Source organism: Canis lupus, chromosome 1 (assembly GCF_003254725.2).
Source record: "Canis lupus dingo isolate Sandy chromosome 1, ASM325472v2, whole genome shotgun sequence".
NCBI classification, from domain to species: domain Eukaryota; kingdom Metazoa; phylum Chordata; class Mammalia; order Carnivora; family Canidae; genus Canis; species Canis lupus.
The window spans coordinates 101,745,875-101,768,423 of record NC_064243.1 but is presented as its reverse complement, the minus strand read 5'-3'; the positions used below and the strand labels follow the sequence as shown (position 1 = coordinate 101,768,423).

General features: G+C 41.0%; 1 protein-coding gene across 5 annotated transcripts; it reads left to right on the top strand.

Annotated features, from left to right (window-relative positions):
- Positions 1-5,481: 5,481 nt before the first annotated feature.
- On the top strand, positions 5,482-22,549 carry ZNF582 (zinc finger protein 582). Of its 5 annotated transcripts, XM_049099403.1 has the most exons (7): positions 5,519-5,639; positions 7,722-8,204; positions 8,338-8,426; positions 9,673-9,799; positions 10,058-10,153; positions 15,289-15,342; positions 19,495-22,549. In XM_049099403.1, the coding sequence occupies exons 3-7, from the start codon at positions 8,418-8,420 to the stop codon at positions 20,814-20,816; spliced, it is 1,608 nt and encodes a 535-aa protein (XP_048955360.1). In that variant the 5' UTR covers positions 5,519-5,639; positions 7,722-8,204; positions 8,338-8,417; the 3' UTR covers positions 20,817-22,549. The 5 variants fall into 5 exon arrangements, with proteins under 5 accessions (XP_035568518.1, XP_025279544.1, XP_048955360.1 ...); XM_035712625.2 differs by lacking the exon at positions 7,722-8,204 and having other exon boundaries at positions 5,482-5,639; XM_035712624.2 differs by lacking the exons at positions 5,519-5,639; positions 7,722-8,204 and adding an exon at positions 5,676-5,863.

The window sequence follows — 22,549 nt, the reverse complement described above, 5'->3', positions numbered from 1 at the left end:
GTGGCAACAAGCATTTTACAGTTAGACTGTGGTGAGTTACACAACCCTATGAATATACTAAAAAAATGTTAAATTGTACACTTTGAATAGGAAAATTGCATGGTGTGTGAATTATATCTCAATACAATTGTTAGAAAATGGCTGAGGGGTGTCTGGGTGGCTCAGTCAGTTATATGTCCCATTCTTGATTCCAATTCAGGTCATGATCTCAGGGTTGTGGGGATCAGGCCCAGCATGGGCTCCATGCTGGACATGGAGCCTGCTTAGGATTCTTTCTCTCGCTCTCCCTCTGCCCCTGCCCCATTTGCACTTGTGCACACACTCTCTCTCTCATAATAATAATAATAATAATAATAATAATAATAATAATAATAATAAAAAGTAAAAAATTAGTTGAGCGTATTTATGTGGGCTTACTTCTAGATTCTCTTTTGTTCCTCTGACCGATGTTTATATCCCTTTGTCTATGCTTCATGGCCTCGATTACATGTCCATTTATACATTGCCTTGTACCAATAGAGTAAGTACTTATATTGGGTAATTTCGCCCACTTTATTCTTTTTTGTCAAAATTATTTTAGCTATTTTTGAGCCTATGCTTTTCCATGTTAATTTTATTATTTTTTAAAGATTTCATTTATTTATTCTAAGAGACACACAGAGAGGGGATCGCTGGGTGGCTCAGCGGTTTAGCGCCTGCCTTTGGCCCAGGGCATGATCCTGGAGTCCCGGGATCGAGTCCCACATTGGGCTCCCTGCATGAAGCCTGTTTCTCCCTCTGCCTGTGTCTCTGCTTCTCTCTGTGTGTCTTTCATGAATAAATAAATAAAATCTTAAAAAAAAAAAAAGACACACAGAGAGAGGCAGAGACATAGGCAGAGGGAGAAGCAGGCTCCTTGCAGGGATCGTGATGCAGGACTCAATCCTGGATCCTGGGATCACAGCATGAGCAGGATTCGGTCCCAGGACCCAGGATCATGCCCTGAGCCAGAGGCAGACGCTCAATCTTTGAGCCATCCAGGTGTCCCAATATTACATGGGGCTTGTGATTGGCATGGGTGGGGAGTGGGGAGTCTGGAGTCTGTTGGGACTGAGCCCTTAGTCTGTGGGATCTGATACTATCTTTGGGTAGATAGCATCAGAATTTAGTTAAATTGTAGGACATTCAGCTAGTGTTGCAAAATTGCTTGATGTGTGTGTGTGAGGGGAACTCTGACATATCTGGTGTCAGAAGTATACTGAGATGTTCTGTGTGAGTAGTAAAGGAGAAATACAAGAGGAAGAGTGTAAGTTGCCTTTACAATAACTTAACAAAATATGTCTGATGCATTTAAAACAGTGTTAAGAGAACTTTATAGCACTAAATTGCTTACATTAGAAATCAGGAAAGGTCTCAAGTCACTATTCTAAGTTCCTACCTCAAGAAACTAGAAGAGAGGGATCCCTGGGTGGCTCAGTGGTTGAGCGTCTGTCTTCGGCTCAGGGCGTGATCCCGGAGTCCCAGGATCAAGTCCCACATCAGGATCCTTGCATGGTGCCTGCTTCTCCCTCTGCCTATGTCTCTGCCTCTCTCTCTCTCTGTCTCTCTCTCTGTCTCTCATGAATAAATAAATAAAATTTCAAAATAGAAATATTACAGATAACATTGATTCATCACACTTTGCAGCATAACAAATTGGAAAGAGATTGAAGTAAATGCATTTTTTAACACCCAGATAAAATTCTACAGAAAAATAAAGGTATACATTTATAATTTAGGGTAGAAAAACAACTTTTGAGCAAAAAAAGTAGAGAGGATGAATGAATAATATTGATTTGCCTCTACATAACAGAATATAAACTAGCTACATGATAAAAATATTTCCTAGCTTAATATTTTAGCCCAGACACTGCCCCTAAAATGGTACTCAATATTTGCACCTCTTTGTCTCATAGACACTTCAAACTATCATACTCCCAACCAAATCCCCAATCTTATCTCCAAAGATGTACTCCTCTCCAGCTGTTCCTATCTTGGTTAATGACATTTGCTCTTCCAGTTATTTTAACTAATTAATATATTTTTTTGTTCTTCCAGTTATTAATCTCAGAATTCCCTGGTGTGATCTTTCACCACTGCTCTTTCTCTAGCTATTTCACCCAATAAATCAGCCAATCCTGTTACTACACTTCCACCTTTAAAATATATACAAAATCCTGGGGAACCTGGGTGGCACAGTTGGGTAAATATCTGCCTTCCAGGCAGATCATGATCCCAGGGTTCTGGGGCCAGGCCCCAAGTCAAGCTCCCTGGTCAGCAGGGAGCCTGCTTCTCCCTTTCCCTCTCCACATTGTGCTAGTTCTATCTCTAATAAATAAATAAAGTCTTTAAAATAAATAAAATAAAAAATTCCACCCCCTTTCACCTCCTTAATTTTGTTCCCAGATTAGGCCTGAGGTGGACATTCAGGGAAAGAATGAGATGGTTGGCCTGGAGCAACAGCCGCTTATGGGAAATGTAGGTCTTGACCCCACAAGTCAGGACAAGCAGAGAAAGCAGCTCAGTTTATATAAACTACCTGATATCTGAACCCAGTCTGGCCATAATGGCAGGCTATTGCACCTGTCCTATGTGGTGATCTGGGGCTTCATGCCTTCAAATTTGTTCCCAGTTAGGTCATCCACCTGCCTAATGCTAACGGCCTCCAGAGGCCCACCAAACCATCCACCCTACAAGCCTGACCAAAGGCCCTGATGTTAATTTCATCCTCTATGGTCATTTCTTGGAAATGTCTGGCCTACCACAAGCCTGAAAGGGCCCAGTGATCTTCTTCTCTGGGAACCCTCACACCCTATCTCTTCCAGGTCCCAGCCCAGATTCTTTGGTTCTGTTTCCATGAAGAGTCGTGAAGCAAATGTCTGTCTCCAAAGATGCTTTCCTCTAAGGTTCCACCACATTGGCTCCTCCATAATTCAGAGGGCAGAGGTAGAGTTTCTTCCACCCGCAGGTACTGAGGTCTTGTTTCATGGAAATACCAACTCCTCTTCCACACTCTGTCCCATAAATATAGTCACTTTGGTTTCCTGAAACTATTGGTTTGTGTCAACTTAGCTAATCAGTGCTCTGTCTTGGTTCCTCCTCTGTACTTTGTGGAATGTAATATGTCTTCAGAGAGAAAGCCATTGCAATTATAGGATCTCATTTATTTCTCTTCTCTCAGGGATCAAAGTCTTGTACTACTTGTCCAATATCTGAAAAGACTTGTTTCCTACACATTATCTAGTTTTGTTATCATGTGCTTTCCTTGCCCCAGTCCTAGAATCAGATACTTCAAGAAGCTTTGGTTTCTTTTCTTAGAGAATGGTATTTAGAAACCAAGGTCTGGGCACTAGGTTTATGCTCATTACTTCAAGGCATCATTCACCAAATAGAAACAGAAAATACAAAACCACATTTTTTGAAAAGAAATAGTTAAGACTTTAATGAGGAAATTCAAGTTTTATTTTAAACGTTTTTGTTTTACAGAAAAGCTGCAAAGATAGTACAGAGTTCCCAATTACCCTGTACCTAGTTTCCCCTATTATTAACATCTTATGTTAGTATAGTGCTTGTGTTACAATTAATGAACCAACATTGATATGTTATTATTAACTAATTTCCATACTTTATTCATATGGAGTTTTCCTAGGTTGTTTTCTTCGTTTTTAGATTTTGTTTATTCATGAGAGGCACACAGAGAGGGGCAGAAACACAGGCAGAGGGAGAAGCAGCCTCTATGCAAGGAGCCAGATGTGGGACTCCATCCCAGGACTGCGGAATCACGCCCTGAGCCAAAGGCAGGTGCTCAACCACTGAGCCACTCAGGCATCCCATTTTTCATAGTTTTTAATGTAATGCCCTTTGTCTGTTTCAGGATCTCTTTCAAGATACATTATTTTTAGCAGTCACACTCTCTTAGGCTTCTCTTCATTGTAATGGTTTCTCAGACTTTCCTGGTTTTTAAAAACCTTTACAGTTTTGAGGAGTTCTGGTCAGGTCTTTTTTTTTTTTTTTTTTCTGGTCAGATCTTATGTAGAATGTTCCTGAATTGGTATTTGTCTGATGTTTTCTTATTACACTAGGGTATGTGTTTTGGAGAGTGAGACCACAGAGGTTGAATGCCATTTTCATAATATATCATCAAGAGTATGAACTATCAATATTGATGTTAACCTTGAGCACCTGAGTTAGATAAGACACTCAAATTTTAAATCATGAGTTTATATCAATCCAACATCACAGGTTCTTCCTTACCTTCCATCACCTTTATTTATATCTCTCTTGTGTCACAATAAAACACTAGTTTCCATCAATATGTTTATTGATGCATACAAAATAGTTTTTAAATCATTACACCTATGTTATTATGAGGACAAATCTAATTTTTTTTTTAAGATTTTATTTGTTCACTCATGAGACACACAGAGAGAAAGAGGCAGAGACACAGGCGGAGGGAGAAGCAGGCTCCATGCAGGGAGCCCGACGCAGGACTCGATCCCCGGTCTCCAGGATCACGCCCTGGGACGAAGGCAGCGCTAAATCGCTGAGCCACCCGGGCTGCCCCAAATCTTCTAAATTAATTCAGAAGTTGCTTGAAGTTTTTTGGCTGTTGTCTTTATATGTTATCTGAGGGATCCCTGGGTGGTGCAGCGGTTTGGCGCCTACCTTTGGCCCAGGGTGCCATCCTGGAGACCCGGGATGCCACTGGAGACCCCCTCTGCCACTCTCTGTGTGTCTCTCGTGAATAAATAAATAAATAAATAAATAAATAAATAAATAAATAAATAAAATTTTAAAAAATATTTTATTTCTTTTTTCATGAAAGGCACACACAGAGAGAGGCAGAGACACAGGCAGAGGGAGAAGCAGGCTCCACGCAGGGAGCCCGACATCGGAACTGGCTCCCGGGTCTCCAGGATCATGCCCCGGGCTGAAGGCGGCGCTAAACCGCTGAGCCACCGGGGCTGCCTAATTTTTTTTTTCTTTTTTTTTCCCAAAATTTAAAAAAAATATATTTTGCTCATTCTAGAAGCTCTCTCCTTCCGAACCTACATTTACTTCAACATAGATAACGTTTAAAATTAGTGACCAGGTAAATTCCGGCTTTTTCCTCCTCTGAAAATTCTGATAAAATGGCTGCTCCGCAGAAACAATGATTTAATAAACGAGAAACATTTTCAGACACTGACCGTCACACACCAGAGTGGACTGGTACCAATTATACCCAAGACGGTCTGAACCGAACCGCATAAACGGACAATGTTCCTGCCACCAGAAACGCGAACACGCACACCTTCCCGGGGGACCAGCCGACTCCTACGCAGTCCGGGGGCCCCAGACTGCCTGCCACCACTCCTGAACACGCCTGGCTCCCTCCACCCCCCACGCCCAAGTATCGCGAGAGCCGGCCTTGAGGCTTGGCGACCCCTTAGTGCCTGGAGACTACCTTTCCCAGAAGTGACTGCGGCGATGGTCCACTCGCGAGGCTGTATCGGCGGTGCTTTGTGCGCCTGCGCCGTCTTCCGGCTCCAGGCGGCTTGTCCGCCGATACCGAGGAAGAAGCGCACTCCGGGCTGCGGGAAACGCGGCCACGGTGGCGCTTGAACTCGAGGAGGCGGCAGGTGAGGGGCTCTGGAGCTTGCCAGGCGCACCGGGGTCGGTGCGGGAGGGGCGCCACGCCCGAGCCGCTCTCGGGCCTGGCTAGAACCGGAACGTTTCGCCCAGGCGTCTGGCTGCGACTTTCCGGGCTCTGGACTACATTTCCCTTCGGGCTCCGCGGCGCGCGGTCCGCGAACGCCCCCCTTTCCGCGCTCAGGCGCATAGCCCCGGTCCATGGACCCGTTAGGTGGGTATGAAGGGGTCCCGACTCCCCAAAATGCAGGTGGATGTTTTAGTCTTCCCTATGCATGCCTTTTTTTTTTTTTAATTTGGGACGAAATCTTTTTTCAAAACCTCAAAAGATTTAGCACCACTATTTTAGAAGCAGAGACTCAAATTTGAGAACACTTTATTTTTATTTATTTTTTAAAAGATTTTATCTATTTACTCATGAGAGACACAGAGAAGCAGAGATAGGCAGAGGGAGAAGCAGGCTCCTCGCAGGGACCCCGATGTGGGACTCGATCCCAGGACTCTGGGATCACGCCCTGAACCAAAGGCAGACACCCAACCGCTGAGCCACTCAGGCGTCCCTTGAGAACATTTTATTTTTTTTAAAGATTTTATTTCTTTATTCATGAGAATACACAGAGAGGAGAGAGAGAAGCAGAGACACAGGCAGAGGGAGAAGCAGACTCCATGCAGGGAGCCTGATGCGGGACTCGATCCCAGGTCTCCAGGATCACACCCTGGGCTGCAGACAGCGCTAAACCACTGAGCCACTGGGGCTGCCCCCTTGAGAACATTTTAGATGATCATGTAAAAGATGTGTGTCCAACAATGGGGAAATGGTTGAATAAATCATGGGCCATTCGGTTAATAAGATACCATAAAGCTATTACAGATAATGCTAGAGCAGTGGTCATACTAAGAAAAAAATTTCTATCACATGTTATTAAGGGACGATTCATTACTTTATATACACATTATTTAAAATTAAATATTTGCAATATGTCTGGCGTTGTTCTGAGTTCCTTTTTGTTTTTTAAAGGATTTTATTTATTTATTTATTTATTTATTTATTTTTTTTTAATTTTTATTTATTTATGATAGTCACAGAGAGAGAGAGAGAGGCAGAGACACAGGCAGAGGGAGAAGCAGGCTCCATGCACCGGGAGCCCGACGTGGGATTCGATCCCGGGTCTCCAGGATCGCGCCCTGGGCCAAAGGCAGGCGCCAAACCGCTGCGCCACCCAGGGATCCCTTTATTTATTTATTAATGAGAGATACGGAGAGAGAGAGAGGCAGAGACATAGACATAAGAGAAGCAGGCTCCATGCAGTGAGCCTGATGTGGGATTCGATCCCAGGCCTCCAGGATCATGCCCTGGGTGGAAGGCAGGCACCAAAATGCTGAGCCACCCAGGGATCCCCTGTTCTGAGTTCCTTTATAAAATACTACTTGTTTAATGATGAACTCACAAAGTGGTTAAATGACATCAGTCTTAATACTTGGATTTTTGTTTCCATTTTTTTTTTTTTTTTTTTTAAGCCCAAGTGCCAATAGTGGGAGGTTTGCCCTCTTTTGCAGAATGTTCTCATGTTGTATAAAGAGAGCACTTGTATCTTTTTTTTTTTTTTTTTAATGATAGTCACAGAGAGAGAGAGAGAGGCAGAGACATAGACAGAGGGAGAAGCAGGCTTCATGCACCGGGAGCCCGATGTGGGATTCGATCCCGGATCTCCAGGATCGCGCCCTGGGCCAAAGGCAGGCGCCAAACCGCTGCGCCACCCAGGGATCCCCATCTTTTTTTGTCTGTTAATGTTGCCCCACATCATTTTATTTTAAAGATTTATTTATTCATGAGAGACACAGAGAGGCAGAGACATAGGCAGAGGGAGAAGCAGACTCCCCATGGTGACCTTGATATGGGACTCATGACCTGAGCTGAAAGCAGACGCTCAACCACTATGCCACCCAGTTGCTCCACCTGCACATTAGCTTTCATAGTTGGTTGGTGTTCTGTCATATGACTGGGCCAAAAATGATTCAACCACTTGCCTATTTCTGGACTGTTACATACTAATTTTTGTTCTGTTTTTCAGTAAACTTTGTGTATGCGGCTTTCCTCACTGTTAAATCTGTCCATGGGCATATTTATGTGATGATAATGGAGCCAACTAATTTGCCCATTGTAACCACATCCCATTTGTTGACTCAAAGCAGAGTCCACTCAAAGTGGTGTCCACCAGGCTTTAGGTAGGGCTGTAAGTTTCTCGGTGAATTTGGAAGTTGAGTAAAGAGCCCGGGAGACCTCTGAAGGTGTTTCATTGTGGACTTGAAAGAGTTAAATGCTCTGTTTCTGGGAAGGTTTCATTGTGGGCTGGGTTGATGCTGATGAAGCAGGCTGTGCTCCCTGGCCTGGGACACCACGTGGTCTTAGTCACTGAACCAGGACTGACATCCCCATCACAGATTTGCATCAGTAACAAGGTGGGATTCTCTGGATTTTTAGGGGAAGTGAGAGAGAAAGGGCCACTGGTTCCCTGTCTCATTGCAGCAGCTAAAGCTGTGTTTCCTGGACTTGGGTAAGGGCCTCAATGTTCCAATTCACTAGTTTTTGTGGGGAGTGGGGGCTAGAACGGTGGGGACTTGTAGCCATGGCATTCTGGGAGCTATAAGGCAAGCCTGGCCTTTCATGTTTGCTCTTTCCTCTCCCAGCTTTGTCATCTCAGGACTCGGCCCTCCCTCAAGAGAGGAACCAGGAAGAAGACCCATCAGCCCATGAAGTTCTAAAAGTCATGTCCCTTGTGAGTTTTCAAATCATGTAAATATTTGCTTTCTTTTTCTTGAAGCCTCCCACCTAGGTTTCAGCCAAGAATCTGGTTCTTAGAGGTTCTCACTTTAGGGACTAAAAAGACCAGGCAGCTGGTACCCTCTCTCACTGCCCCCTCCACTCGGACCAGTGCCCATGGGTTCATTCTGTATAGCATTCGTTATCTTCTGATGGTATGGTATTCTTCCAGAAGCCTAGACAGAGCAGAAATCCATCTCCTTGTATAAACTGTCAACCAAGGTTTGATGAAATGGAGATGAATACTTATGAGGGATATGACATAGAAAAGCGTGGGAACTGGTCTTGGTCTCAGGCACGATCTCCTGCTTTTGGAGGGATTAATGATTGGGTGTGTAATTGAAGCTTAGCTGAGTATATGTGAGAGGTTAGATGCCAGAACTAAGGTCTGGTTTGAGGTCAAACAGAGCATTTGAATGTGGATCATCCTATAGCAGCTTCTTTAGCTTGAGAGTGAGAGGAGCACAGAGGTAAAAGGATTGTAAGCAACTGAGCAGGTGGATGAATTTTTCAGAATCTGTATAGTCAGAACTTGGAAGAGCCTTCAGAGATCTGATCCAACGTTTGTATCCAAAATAAGAGAATGGTTGAGTCATTTTTTCACTTGATAGAAAATTGTACAGCTAATAAAAGTAATCTTTTTTTTTTTTAATAAAAGTAATCTTAATTTAAGATTTTTCTCATAAGGAAATATGCTTTGATATGTTCTGACAAAATGATAAACCGACATCTTCAACAAATTCTCAATTTATATGAAAATCCTCTTTTCTAAGAAAATGTTTCTTTAATAAAACTTGAGGGTAAATCTAATAAAAATTGTTGGTTTGGTTTGTTGTTATTGTACAAAAGTAGAAATTATAGTTCTCTCATTGAGAATTTTATATGCCAAGGACAGTAGTCAACACACTTTATTATACTGCTTGTCATAATTGGGAAAAGTCCACTTTGCTGAATTTTAATTTTCCTTCTAGATCTTTGTACAGAGCTTTGGTTTGTAGTAAAAAGGAATGATCCAGAACATTTCAGCACTGTTGTACTCATGCCCACCCTCTCTTGTCATCTGCTCACATTGGAGGCGTCCAGCCCCATCCTTCTCTTTTACCAAACACTCCACTCCTACAAAGACCTCCTCTACCTCCTCTCATCCCACCAAGAAACATTTTCTTGAAATATGCAAATAACATACCTGCCTGTTGTTTCAGGAGTCAGACTTGTTCAGGGATGTGGCTGTAGTCTTCTCCCAAGAAGAATGGGAACAGCTGGTACCCACTCAGAGGGATTTGTACAGAGACGTGATGTTGGAGACCTACAATAACCTGGTCTCACTGGGTAAGATGACCTGGTATATGAGTTTGGATGTTACCCTCAGCATATCTGTTCCTTATCCATTTCTGAGTACCTTTTGAGAAGTCAAGGAGCAGCTCCATGGGCTGATAGTACATTTTCCTCAGTCCTTAGGTGACTGTCACATTGGGTTTCACATTGGATTTCTTCTGCAACTGCCTCTCCTGGTCAATGCCAAGGTCCTAGATCTGAATTCTGGGGACCTGCGCCATAACTGGGTGGTGTGTTTTTTCTCACACCCAGGTCTTGCCATCTCCAAACCTGATGTGATCTCCTTCCTGGAGCAAGGCAAAGAGCCCTGGATGGTAGAGAAAGCAGCTACAGGCGGCCTGTGCCCAGGTGAGTGAGGCCTGTGGGGGAAGAGAGAAGTCACCACAGATAGCCATCTGGTACGTGGACAAGGAAACAGGATTTTTGAGTTAGAAAATCTTCCCTCCAAGATACCAAACTTAGAGGTCAGGTCCCAGTTACCATCTTTTGTAGCTTATCAACAGCATTTCACAAAAGTGGATGTTCCTTTCATCCCAAAACATTTCTGTGTATTTGGGTCATTACTACCCCCTCATTAAACCATCTTCAGCCTCCTTTGATTGGATTTTCTCACTTTCTTTAAATGTTGGAGCACCCCAGAGCTCAGACTTGAGTTTCTTCTTTTCTGTTTATTTTCATTCACTAGGACCTTCTCCGTTACCATGCTTTAAATACCATTTGTACCTGTGTTGTCCAGTGTGGAGCCATTGGCCCCATGTCTGTTGTAATTTAAATTAATTATAATTAAATACATTTAAAAAAGCAGTACCTCGGTTGCCCTTGCCACATTTCAGAAGTCCAGTAGCCACTTTGTGGCTTGTGTCTACCGTGTTGGACAATACAGATACAGAATATTTCCATCATCTTCAGCTTTTCCTTTAAATTCTGGATACTTCTATCTAACTGCCTTCATTATATCCACTTCAGCATTCATTGGGGACTTTGAACTTAACAAGTCCAGAAAGGAGTCCTTGGTCCTCCCTAACAATTTGCTCTTCTCTCTCTTTTATTTTATTTTATTTTATTTTATTTATTTTATTTTATTTTATTTTATTTTATTTTACTTTATTTTATTTTTTTATTTTATTTATTTTATTATTTTATTATTTTATTTTATTTTATTTATTTTATTTATTTTATTTATTTTTTTATTTTATTTATGAGAGACACAGAGAGAGTGGCAGAGACACAGGCAGAGGGAAAAGCAGGCTTCCCACAGGGAGCCCAATGTGGGACTCGATCCCAGAACTTGACCTGAGCCTAAGGCACTCAACCACTGAGCCACCCAGGTGTCCCTCAAGTCAAAAACTCATTCTTGAGTTTTCTCTCTCACATACCTGTTCAGTCTGTCAGCAAATCCTATTGGCTCTACCTTGAAATATGTCCAGAATTTAACCATTTCTCACTGGCACCACTGCTGCCATTCCATCCACGCTACCATTGTCTTTGGCTTAGACTATTGCAGTAGCCTCCTCCCCCATTCCGCTGCTTCTATTGCCCACTACAGTGTATTGTCCACACAGCAGCCACAGGGACCTTAAAACTTCAGTGAGGGTGTATTGTCTCTGCTCAAGACTTACTAGCACGTGGGATCCCTGGGTGGCGCAGCGGTTTGGCGCCTGCCTTTGGCCCAGGGCGCGATCCTGGAGACCCGGGATCGAATCCCACATCAGGCTCCCGGTGCATGGAGCCTGCTTCTCCCTCTGCCTGCGTCTCTGCCTCTCTCTCTCTCTCTCTGTGACGATCATAAATAAATAAAGATTAAAAAAAAAATTAAAAAAAAAAAAAAAAAAAAAAAAAAAAGACTTACTAGCACATTCCCATCTCAAGATAAAATCCAAAATCGATACCCTAGCCTAGGACCCTCTATATGCTATCCAACACAGTAGCCACCAGCCACACATGCTGTTTAAAATTTAGCTTTAGGGGATCCCTGGGTGGCTTAGCAGTTTAGCGCCTGCCTTTCACCCAGGGCGTGATCCTGGAGACCCGGGATCGAGTCCCATGTTGGGCTCCCTACATGGAGCCTGCTTCTCCCTCTGCCTGTGTCTCTGCCTCTCTTTCCCTCTCCTGTGTATCTCATGAATAAATAGATAAAATCTTTAAAAAAATTTTTTAAAAATCTAAATTTTTTTTTAAGATTTTATTTATTCATGAGAGACATACAGAAAGAGAGGCAGACACAGGCAGAGGGAGAAGCAGGATGTGGGTCTTGAACCTGGGGATCTGGGATCACGCCCTGAGCCAAAGGCAGGCATTCAATGGCTGAGCCACTCAGGCTTCCCTAACTAAAATTAAATAAAATGTGACATTCCATTCCATGGTAGCCTGTAGCCACATTTCAAAAGCTGAGTAGACTTATGTAGCCAGTGGTTACCATATTAGGGCAGAATAGAACATTTTGGCATCATAGAAAGTTCTGTTGGACTGTGTTCTATGATCCACTTCCTGCTTCCTCTCTGATTTTCCCTCCTGCTACTCTTGTTCATTCGGCTACAGCTGCACAAGCCTCTTTGCTGTTCCTTTAACATAGGGATTGGTAAATGTTTTCTCAAAGGGGCCAGACAATAAATATTTTAGGCTTTGTGGGCCATATATGGTCTCTGTCACAACTACCCAGCTATGCTGTAGTAGCATGAGAGCAGACAGTACAAGTTTACCCACCCTAGCCTTGGTACAGCAAGCATGTTCCTGCCTTGGGGCTTCTTGCTCTGGGTGAAGGGTTCCTCAAGCTCAGCAGTGTTGACACAGGGTGGGGGTGGGGGCATTGGGTAGGCATCACATGTACTGTAGGATGTTCAGCAGCCTCCCTGGCTTCTACTCAACTGGTTGCCAGTATACTTGCCTCTCCTTAGTTGTGACAATCAAAAATGTTCCAGATATGGTCAGGTGTCCTCCAGGGGGCAGAATCTTCCCTGAATGAGAGCCAAAGTCCAGGTGTGATGTGAGACCAAGAATGTGTGTGTTGATAAAAAGAGTTTCCACCATATACAATGTACTGTAAGGACTTAACACTACAGATGTGGTGGATTCTTCCACACTGAATTGGGAGTTGGCCCCTAGAAGTAAGTGAGGTCAGGTGCAGAGTGAGCATCCAGAGAGGAGATGTATGCTGCTGCATTACCTGACATCTGCACAGGTTCTAGGGATTAGATGTGGGCATCTGTGGGAGGCCATTATTCTGTCAGCCACACCCATGATACCATTTTTGCTTTGGTTTTTGTCATTTGAAGGCATGTGTGTGTTTGATTGTTTGAGGTCCTGAGTTTTATTTACTTCTTAGATGATGTGGGTTTACATCATAATCAAAGAGGACTACCCCCTTTGACATTATACATGAGTCTCCTGTGGTTTTTTGCTAGTAGTATATTTATGGTGCTGCTTATGATCCCTGTGGAGTTTACCTGTGGAGGATGTGATTTCACACTATTTTCCAGGTTCTTATCCATTTATTCAAACAGCATTAACTAATTTTATCTTTTCACCACTAATCTGTATAGCCACCTTTATCATCTACTCTTTTACCCCTGGACTTTTTTTTTTTTTTTTTTTTTTTTAATTTTTGTTTCTATCTCAATCTCTTTGTCAACTATGTGTCCAATACCATACTGTTTTAATTATTAAAGGTTTTAAATATCTGGTAGACTAGTTCCTCCTCATTCTTTTTCAGAATTTTCCTGGCTATAATCATTCAAGTTTCCATCTGGACTTTTTTTTTTTTTTTCAATCTGGTCTTTAAAAAAGAATATCTGGTTTAAAAAAATCATGTAATTATTCTTAGTGAGATCACCACAAATTTACAGATTGAGGAGAAAACTTATTTTTTATTGATTTTATCTATTTAAGGACATGGTAGGCTTTTCTCTTCGTTTATGTCCATCCCCTGGTGGTTTTAAAGTTTTATTTATATGAGTCTTGTACATTTTTTAAAAAATATTTTATTTAATTATTCATGAGGGACAGAGAGAGAGGCAGATAAACAGGCAGAGGGAGAAGCAGGCTCCATGCAGGAAGCCCGATGTGGGACTCAATCCTGGGACCCTAGAATCACATCCTGGGCTGAAGGCAGGCGCCAAACCACTGAGCCACCCAGGGATCCCCTACATTTCTTTATATGTTTATTCCTAGGTATTGTATATTTATTGCTATTATTGGAAATGCTCTTTTTAATTTAAAAAAATTCAAAAATATATGTAACAAAATTCACCTTTTAACCATTTTAACGTGTATAGTATATTGGCATCTAGTACATTGACAGCGTTGTGCAATATCACCATTATCTCGTTTCAGAATATTTTTATCACCCTGTGGTTTTCACTCCTGTTTTCTGGCACATGGCTCTTAAAACCCTTGGAATCTCTAAAGTATTAAGTGTCTTCTTGTATGCTAATGAGATGACTGTGTTTGGGGGTGCCTGGATAGCTTCAGGATGAGCTTGGATTTTGTAATTAGAGAATTGGAACACTCAGCCCCATCTCTCAAACTCTGGAGAGACCTAAAGGTTGAATCACCAAAGTGCAATGATTTAATCAATCCTGCCTATGTAGTGAAGCTTCCATAAAAATCTCTAAAGTACAAGGATTGGAGAGCTTCTGGGTTGTGAACACATGGAGGTACTTGGCAGGTGGTGTACTTGGAAAGGAATCTCCATCCTCTTCCTCTATACCTTATCCTTTGCATTTCTTTAATGTGACTGATACTGAGTTATGTCCTTTGTAATAAACTGGTAATATAGTAAGTAAATTGTTTTCCTGAATTCTGTAAGCCATTCTATAAAATGATTGAACCCCAGAAGGGGTTGTGGGAACCTCCAGTTTATTGGGGTGGGAGGTGAGGGGACTAGAGGTAGTCTGTGGCCTGAGCTCTTAACCTGTAGGATCTGATGCTATCTGCAGAAAGATAGTTTGAAAATTGACCTAAATCTGTAGGACACCCAATTGGTATCCAGAGTTGGAGAATTACCTGGTATGAGGGAGAAATCCATACACATTTTGTCATCAGTAGGGTCAGAAGAACAGTATGAATAGTAGAGTTGTGTTGAAAGGGGTGTTTTTCCTAAACACACCTCAGAGGAAACCCCATATATACTCATTAAATAGTCACTCCTCATGCCCTCTCTCCCTCTCTTCTCCCCCCTCCCCCAGCGCACGCCTGGCAACAGGTAATCTGCTCTCCATCTCTGGAATGTCTTATTATTGGATATTCACATAAATGGAGTCATATAATATGGGGCCTTTTGAGTCTGACTTCTTTTACTTAGCATGATGTCCTTAAGGTTAATCCGTGTTTTAACATGTGACAGGATTTCTTTCCATTTTAAGGCTGTATGTATGTACCACAATTTTTTAGCCATTCATTTGTCAATGGACATTTGGATGGCTTCCACCTCTTGGCTATTGTGGGTAATGTTGCAGTAAACATGGGTGTGTAGGTGTCTCTTTCAGATTCTTTCAGTTCTTTGGGATATATACTCAGAAGTGGAGTTGCTGTATCATATGGTAATTATATTTTTAATTTTTTAGAACTCTCCATGTTGTTTTTTGTTGTTATTTTTTTTATTTTTTTATTTTTTTAAATAATCTACACCCAACATGGGTCTCAAACTCATGACCCTGTGGTCAAGAGTTGCATGCTCTTCCAACTGAGTCAGCCAGGTGTCCCTCTATCCTGTGTTTGTTCCCTTTTTTCTTTCTTTCTTCCTTTGTTTACTTCTTTCCTTTCTTTCTTTTGAGAGAAAGAGCACATGCATGAGTAGGGGGAGGGGCAGAGGGAAAGAATCTTTCAAGTAGACTCCCTCCTGAGTGAGGAGCCTGACTCAGGGCTCAATCCCACAACCCATGAGGTCATGACCTGAGCCAAAACCAAGAGTCAGACACTTAACTAACTGAGCCCCCCAGGCACCCCCCCCCATACTATTTCCTGTAGTAATTGCACCATTTTATATTCCTACCATCAGGGCACAGTGGTTCCAATTTCTCCCAATCCTCATCAACACCTGTTATTTTCTGTTTTGTTTTGTTTTGTTTTGTTTTGTTTGGATAGAGGCCATCCTAATGGCTTTGAGGTATGATTCATTATAGTTTTGATTTGCATTTCTCTAAGTGATGTGGAGCATGTTTTCATATGCTTCTTGGCCATCTGTATACCTTCTTTGGAGAAATGTCTATTCAAGTCCTTTCCCAATTTTTTAATAGGGTAGTTTGTTGTTGAATTGTAGTACTACTTTATATATCCTAAATAGTAAATCCTTATTAGATATATGATTAGGAAATATTGTTTCCTATTCTTTTTTTTTTTTTTTAAAGATTTTGTTTGTTTATTCATGAGAGATACAGAGGGGGGGCAGAGACATAGGCAGAGGGAGAAGCAGACTCCCTGTAGGGAGCCTGAAGCAGGACTCAATCCCAGGACCCCAGGATCATGACCTGAGCCGAAGGCAGACACTCAACCACTGGCCACCCAGGTACCCCAATGCATCAAAGCTTTTAAGTTTGATATTGTCTCTTTTTTTTTTAATTAATTAATTTTTTTTTATTTTTTTATTTTTTTAAAATTTTTATTTATTTATGATAGTCACACACACAGAGAGAGAGAGGCAGAGACATAGGCAGAGGGAGAAGCAGGCTCCATGCACCGGGAGCCCGACGTGGGATTCGATCCCGGGTCTCCAGGATCGCGCCCTGGGCCAAAGGCAGGCGCCAAACTGCTGCGCCACCCAGGGATCCCTTTTTTTTTTTTTTTTTTAAGATTTTATTTATTTATTCATGAGAGACATAGAGGGGGAGAGGCAGAGACATAGGCGAAGAGAAGCAGGCTCCATGCAGGGAGCCCGATGTGGGACTCAATCCCAGGACTCCAGGATCACACCCTGGGTGGAAGGCAGACTCTCAACCGCTGAGCCACCCGGGCGTCCCTCATTTGTTATTTTTGCTTTTGTTGCCTGGGCCTTGAGTGCCATATCCAAGAAATCATTGCCAAATGCAATGTCATGAGGTTTTTCCCCTGTGCTTTCTTCTAGGAACTTAACATTTTTTGGTCTTACATTTAGGTCTTTCATATATTTTAGTTAGTTTTTGTATATGTGTAGGGTAATAGTCCTGCTTCATTGCTTTGCATGTGGATATCCAGTTTCTTCAGAACCATTTGTTAAAGAGACTGTCCTTTCCTAATTGTGTTGTCTTGGTGCCCTATCAAAGATCATTTGACCATGTGCATGGGGGTTTCTCTCTCTGTTCTATTCCATTGATCTATACGGCTGCCTTAATGCCAGTACAACACTGTTTTGATTATGGTGGCTTTGCAGTGTGTTTTGAAATCAGGAAGTGTGAGACTTCCAACTTTGTTCTCCTTTTCAAGATTATTTTGGCTTTTGGGATCCCTTGAGGTTTCTTCATATGAGGATACTAAAATATCTTAATGCTAAGACTGTATGTAAGATTTTTAGAGGTATTTCTTTGGTTATCCAAAACAGTGACTACTAAGCTAAATAATTAACTTTAAAATGCTCTGCCAGTCCCTGTCAGAAAAATACCAAGTTAGTATAGAAGACCTCACTATTATTATTGCTATATTGCAACTTCATAGAGTGTTGGACAGAAGTCAGAAAATTATTATGACTGTCAGTGCTATCTTTGGATGCTTACAGTGCAGTGTATAATTAGAGATGGCTTAATTTAGATCAGTGTAAAAGGGGTTATGTAATAAACAACACTGTACTCTGCCATCAATCAACAAAACTGTGTCAGGGTCTATGATAGAAAAATAGAAAAAGTGGCAGTCTGGACAGAGAATTGTTTTTTTGTTTTTTTTTTTTAAAGATTTTATTTATTCATGAGAGAGAGAGAGAGGCAGAGGCATAGGCAGAGGGAGAAGCAGGCTCCTTGCAGGGATCCTGATGTGGGACTTGATCCCAGGACTCCAGGATCACAACCTGAGTCAAAGGCAGACGCTTAACCACTGAGCCATGCAGGCATCCCCAGGGAATTATTTTTAAGGCATGCCCTTACAGGCAACCCAGATTCTTTCCACATTGCCCAAAAAGCAAGTAATGTGCCTGCCTTTAATTCTATAAACTAGATTTCCATTTAGGCATGTTAAATGTTCACAAAGTAGTCTTCTCTGTCTGTGAAGTTGACTTTAATTTTCCATGTTCCCCTTCAGTCTTATGGTTGTTCTATATGGGATGGCAGTCAGGTGTTGGTAACTTTTGAGTAGGTCAACCACCAATTCATAGTGGCTGTATTTGGGACCTGTCTCACTAGAATTATCAGACCATAACCTTCCTTCTGAACAACCAAACATGGTGTCTGAAAAAACATCTGCAAAATAATCTTGAATTAAAAGAAAAATTGGAAACCTTACATTATAAATATTAAAATTTGTAATTCACAAAATTCAGAAAATGTGGTATTGGCAAAATAATTTTTTTAAAAGATTTTATTTATTTATTCATGAGAGACAGAGAGGCAGAGACACAGGTAGAAGAAGCAGGCTTCATGCAGGGAGCCTGATGTGGGACTCGATCCCGGAACTCTGGGATCACACCCTGAGCTAAAGGCAGACTTTCAACCTCTGAGCCACTCAGGCATCCCAAAATAAATTGATCACTGGAAAAGAACAGATCCAGAATCAGAAACACATGTATGATTTGATTTATGACAAAGTCACTACAGTAATTCAATCGAAACAGGAGGTTCTTTTGAAGATTGGGCTAATTCAGTTGGCTATTTCTTGCAGTTTGAATAAGCAGCAAAGAATGTTGCTCTGGAAGAAGCCACCCCCATTAAATTGGGGCCTAATCCTCCAAACAAGGAACAAGGCCCTTCTTTTTCCATAGCCACATTTAGGCAATGAAAAGGTCCAGGAGAGACTGGTTTAGTAGACACTAGGTCTAAGCCATAGTATTCAGCTAAACTTCAGAGATAGAAAGCAGAAGAGATAGAAGCATGTGGTCTTCATGGCAGAGGACCACAGCTGTGTTGTTACAACTTCCAGTGGACATGTGAGAGACACACACACACACCCCAACCCCATCCTACTGAATACCCTGGCAAGCAGATGCACCAACCCGTACCTCTGGCCAGCCACCCTTCACCATTGTTTTTTTTAAATCTGCTTTATTGAGGTATATTTATATTCAACAAAATGCATGCATTTTAAGTACAATGTTTTGATGAGAATGGACAAATGTTCACACTTGTATAACTGTCACCACAGACTAGAGAACATTTTCACCATCCTGAAAAGTTCCCTTGTGCTCCTTTCCCACACAATTGCTCATATACCCAACCCCCGGCAACCAGTGATTTCTTCTGTCACTCTAGGTTATATTTGTGTTTTTTGGGGGTTCATAGAAACCTTTATTTAAAAAAATATGAAAAAAATAAAATAAAATAAATATGGTTCAGAGGTGATCCTGATCTACACTAACATTTTAGAACTATTCTTATAACCTCTCTCTGACTCTTCATTTCAATTTATGGTATTTCCTCTGTCTCTTCTACTTACCCATTTTCCAATTGCTTAGCCACATTCAAGAGTTTATAGGTATAATCATGAGTATAAGTTTTCTGATTTTCCAGAAAAAAAAGTTCCTTTTTCTGGAAAAGGAAAAAACACGTACTTGCTTTTTTGTTTTGTTTTGTTTTCAGTATTGGAGTCCAGGCGTGATACCAAAGTATCATCTCCAGAGCAGCACCTTTATGAAATACAATCACCACAGTGGGAGATAATGGAAAGCCTTACAAATTATGGTCTTGAGTGCTCCAGGTTCCAAGATGATTGGGAATGCATAAGCCAGTTTGACAGACAACAGGGAAAATCAGATGGACATTTGAGTCCAATGATGATCAATCCTGAAGAAATGTCCACTTTCAACCAACAAGCATCATTTCCTTTTTACCAGAAAATTCATACTGGAGAAAAACTCTGTGGATATAATGAATATAGAAAAGACTTCTGGCAGGAGGACTTCCTTATTAGTCATCAAGGAATTCATACTAATGAGAAACCCTATAAATGTAAGGAATGTGGTAAGGCCTTTAAATATGGCTCACGACTCATTCAACATGAGAATATTCATTCTGGCAAGAAACCCTATGAATGTAATGAATGTGGAAAGGCCTTCAATTCTGGTTCAAATTTCATACAACATCAGAGAGTTCATACCGGTGAAAAACCTTATGAATGTAAGGATTGTGCAAAGGCTTTTAGTCGAAGCTCCCAGTTGATTGAACATCAACGAATTCATACTGGTGAGAAACCCTATCAATGTAAGGAATGTGGCAAGGCCTTCAATAGGATCTCACATCTTAAAGTACATTATAGAATTCATACTGGTGAAAAACCCTACGCATGCAAGGAATGTGGGAAGACCTTTGGTCATCGGTCTCAGTTGATTCAACATCAGACTATTCATACAGGCAAGAAACTCTATGAATGTAAGGAATGTGGGAAGGCCTTTAATCAGGGCTCAACTCTCATTAGACATCAGAGAATCCATACTGGTGAGAAACCCTATGAATGTAAGGCATGTGGGAAGGCCTTTAGGGTGAGCTCACAACTTAAGCAACATCAGAGAATTCACACTGGAGAGAAACCCTACCAATGTAGGGTATGCAGTAGGGCTTTCAAACGGGTCTCACACCTTACTGTACATTATAGAATTCATACAGGTGAGAAACCATATGAATGTAAGGAATGTGGTAAGGCCTTTGGTCATTGCTCACAGCTGATTCAACATCAGGTAATTCATACTGAGGAAAAGCCCTGTGGCTATAAGGAACGTGGGAGGACTTTACATCATGATTCAACTACTTTTCAGCATCAGAGAATGCATAATAGGGAAACACAAGTGAATATCATAAATGTAGAAAAGCCTTCCATCAGCACTTATCCTTTATTAATCATTAGAGAATTGATGTTAGCAAGCAACCATATGAGTGGAAGTAATGGGGAGAGCCCATTAGCTTAGGCTAGTCACAACTTCTTATGTTTTGGGGAAAGACTTGAAGAATGTAATGCAAATGGAAATGCCTTCATTCAAGCTATCCTTTATCTTGAGTTCTAAGATTCATAATGAAACATTTTATGAATATAAATTGTTGAGACCATGATTATGAAAGCAAGGAAAAGTTGGAAAAAAATTTGTCTCTAACACAATATGGGATCACATTTTCTAACCATGCTGTAATAATTTTAGCAACAGCCAAAAGTTTTAATTTTCTTAGCAATTAAAAAGGGGAAAAAAAAAAAACCCAGCCAAATTACTCTGGGCTCAACTTCTTTTTTTCTTTTTTCTTTTTTTTTTTTAAGTAGACACCATGCCCAATGTGGGCCTCAAACTCATGACCCTGAGATCAAGAGTCAAGTGCTCTACTGACTTAAGCCAGCCAGGCACTCCATTACTCTTGGGCTAATAAGGAAATAAATCATGCACATTTTCGTGCTTGATTTATGAATGAAATAAAAATAACAATCGAGAGATTTACATTCCAGGAGTTGTAGGATGTGGGCTAAAGTTACTGAGAAGAATTTTAGCTTTTAAATGCATGCAAAGCATGAAAACCTGAAAGATTATTCTGGAGTATATTAAATGTACTATTCAAGAAGCCAGAAAAGACAATACCAAACATCAGGGTGATGAAAGACAAATTGGTACAAAATAAAAATAAAAAATAATGCAATTAGAAAGTGGTTATTCTTATAATCTCAGTTTTTATTTCTTTCTGACCCCAAAATAAAATTTAAGATAGTATTACTCAATTTCCATCTTGTTTTAGGTTATCTTTCATAAATTTTGTCACAAAAAGGAGTTGGTTGCTTACATAGCCATGCCCAGTTCCCCTTTCTACTAGCAGTATCTGTGTCTTGCCTTAGTCTCTGAAGATACCATATGCTAACTTTCCAGCCTCTTCCACAGCTCAGGATGGCTCATATGTACCAGGGTAAGGCCAGTATATTCCAGGGATCTGTAGAGGCTTCTGAGAAAGATTTCTCTCATTTAGAAGAAACATCTATTAGGAAGACTTCTTTTCCTCTCCTCTGCTTTTAAACATTCTCCTATGAGAACATAATGCCTGGAGCTGTTGCAGCCATGTTGGAACCAAAAGGAGAAAACCAAGGACCTCAGAGAAGCTGACCCAGAGCCACAAGGCCAATTCTGGAGCTCTCTGAAGCCTTGTGTAGGAAAAAATAAACTTCTATTGCTGAAATTACTTTTAGTTGGATATTTTGTAAACTTGAATCCAAAACCATCCTAATTATGTAACACCAAATTTTATTTTACAATTAACTAAGATTGGTAAATATGGCCTGAAAATATCTACTTTTTTTAATTCAACATTTCTTTTGGTTAAATACAGGATTGATTTTAGTATATATTCTGTAATGTTGAAAAATATATATTCTACTTTTCTTGGGTACAAGATTCCATTTAAGCTGGTGGATTATAATGATAAAATTCTCCAGATTTATATAATTTGGTACACTGGATCGGAATTTCCTAAAATGATTTTTTTAAGCCAAAATCTTGAATTTTTAGATTTTTAATTTATGTTGCTTGATTTACAAAGACCTACAACTTAACTCCTATTGATGAATCATACTTTTTATCATTCTGTAGTATCCTACTCTGCCAAGTGTAGGAGTTGAGAAACCAAATCTGGCCTGCTGCTTGTTTTATAAATAAAGCTTTATTGGAACACA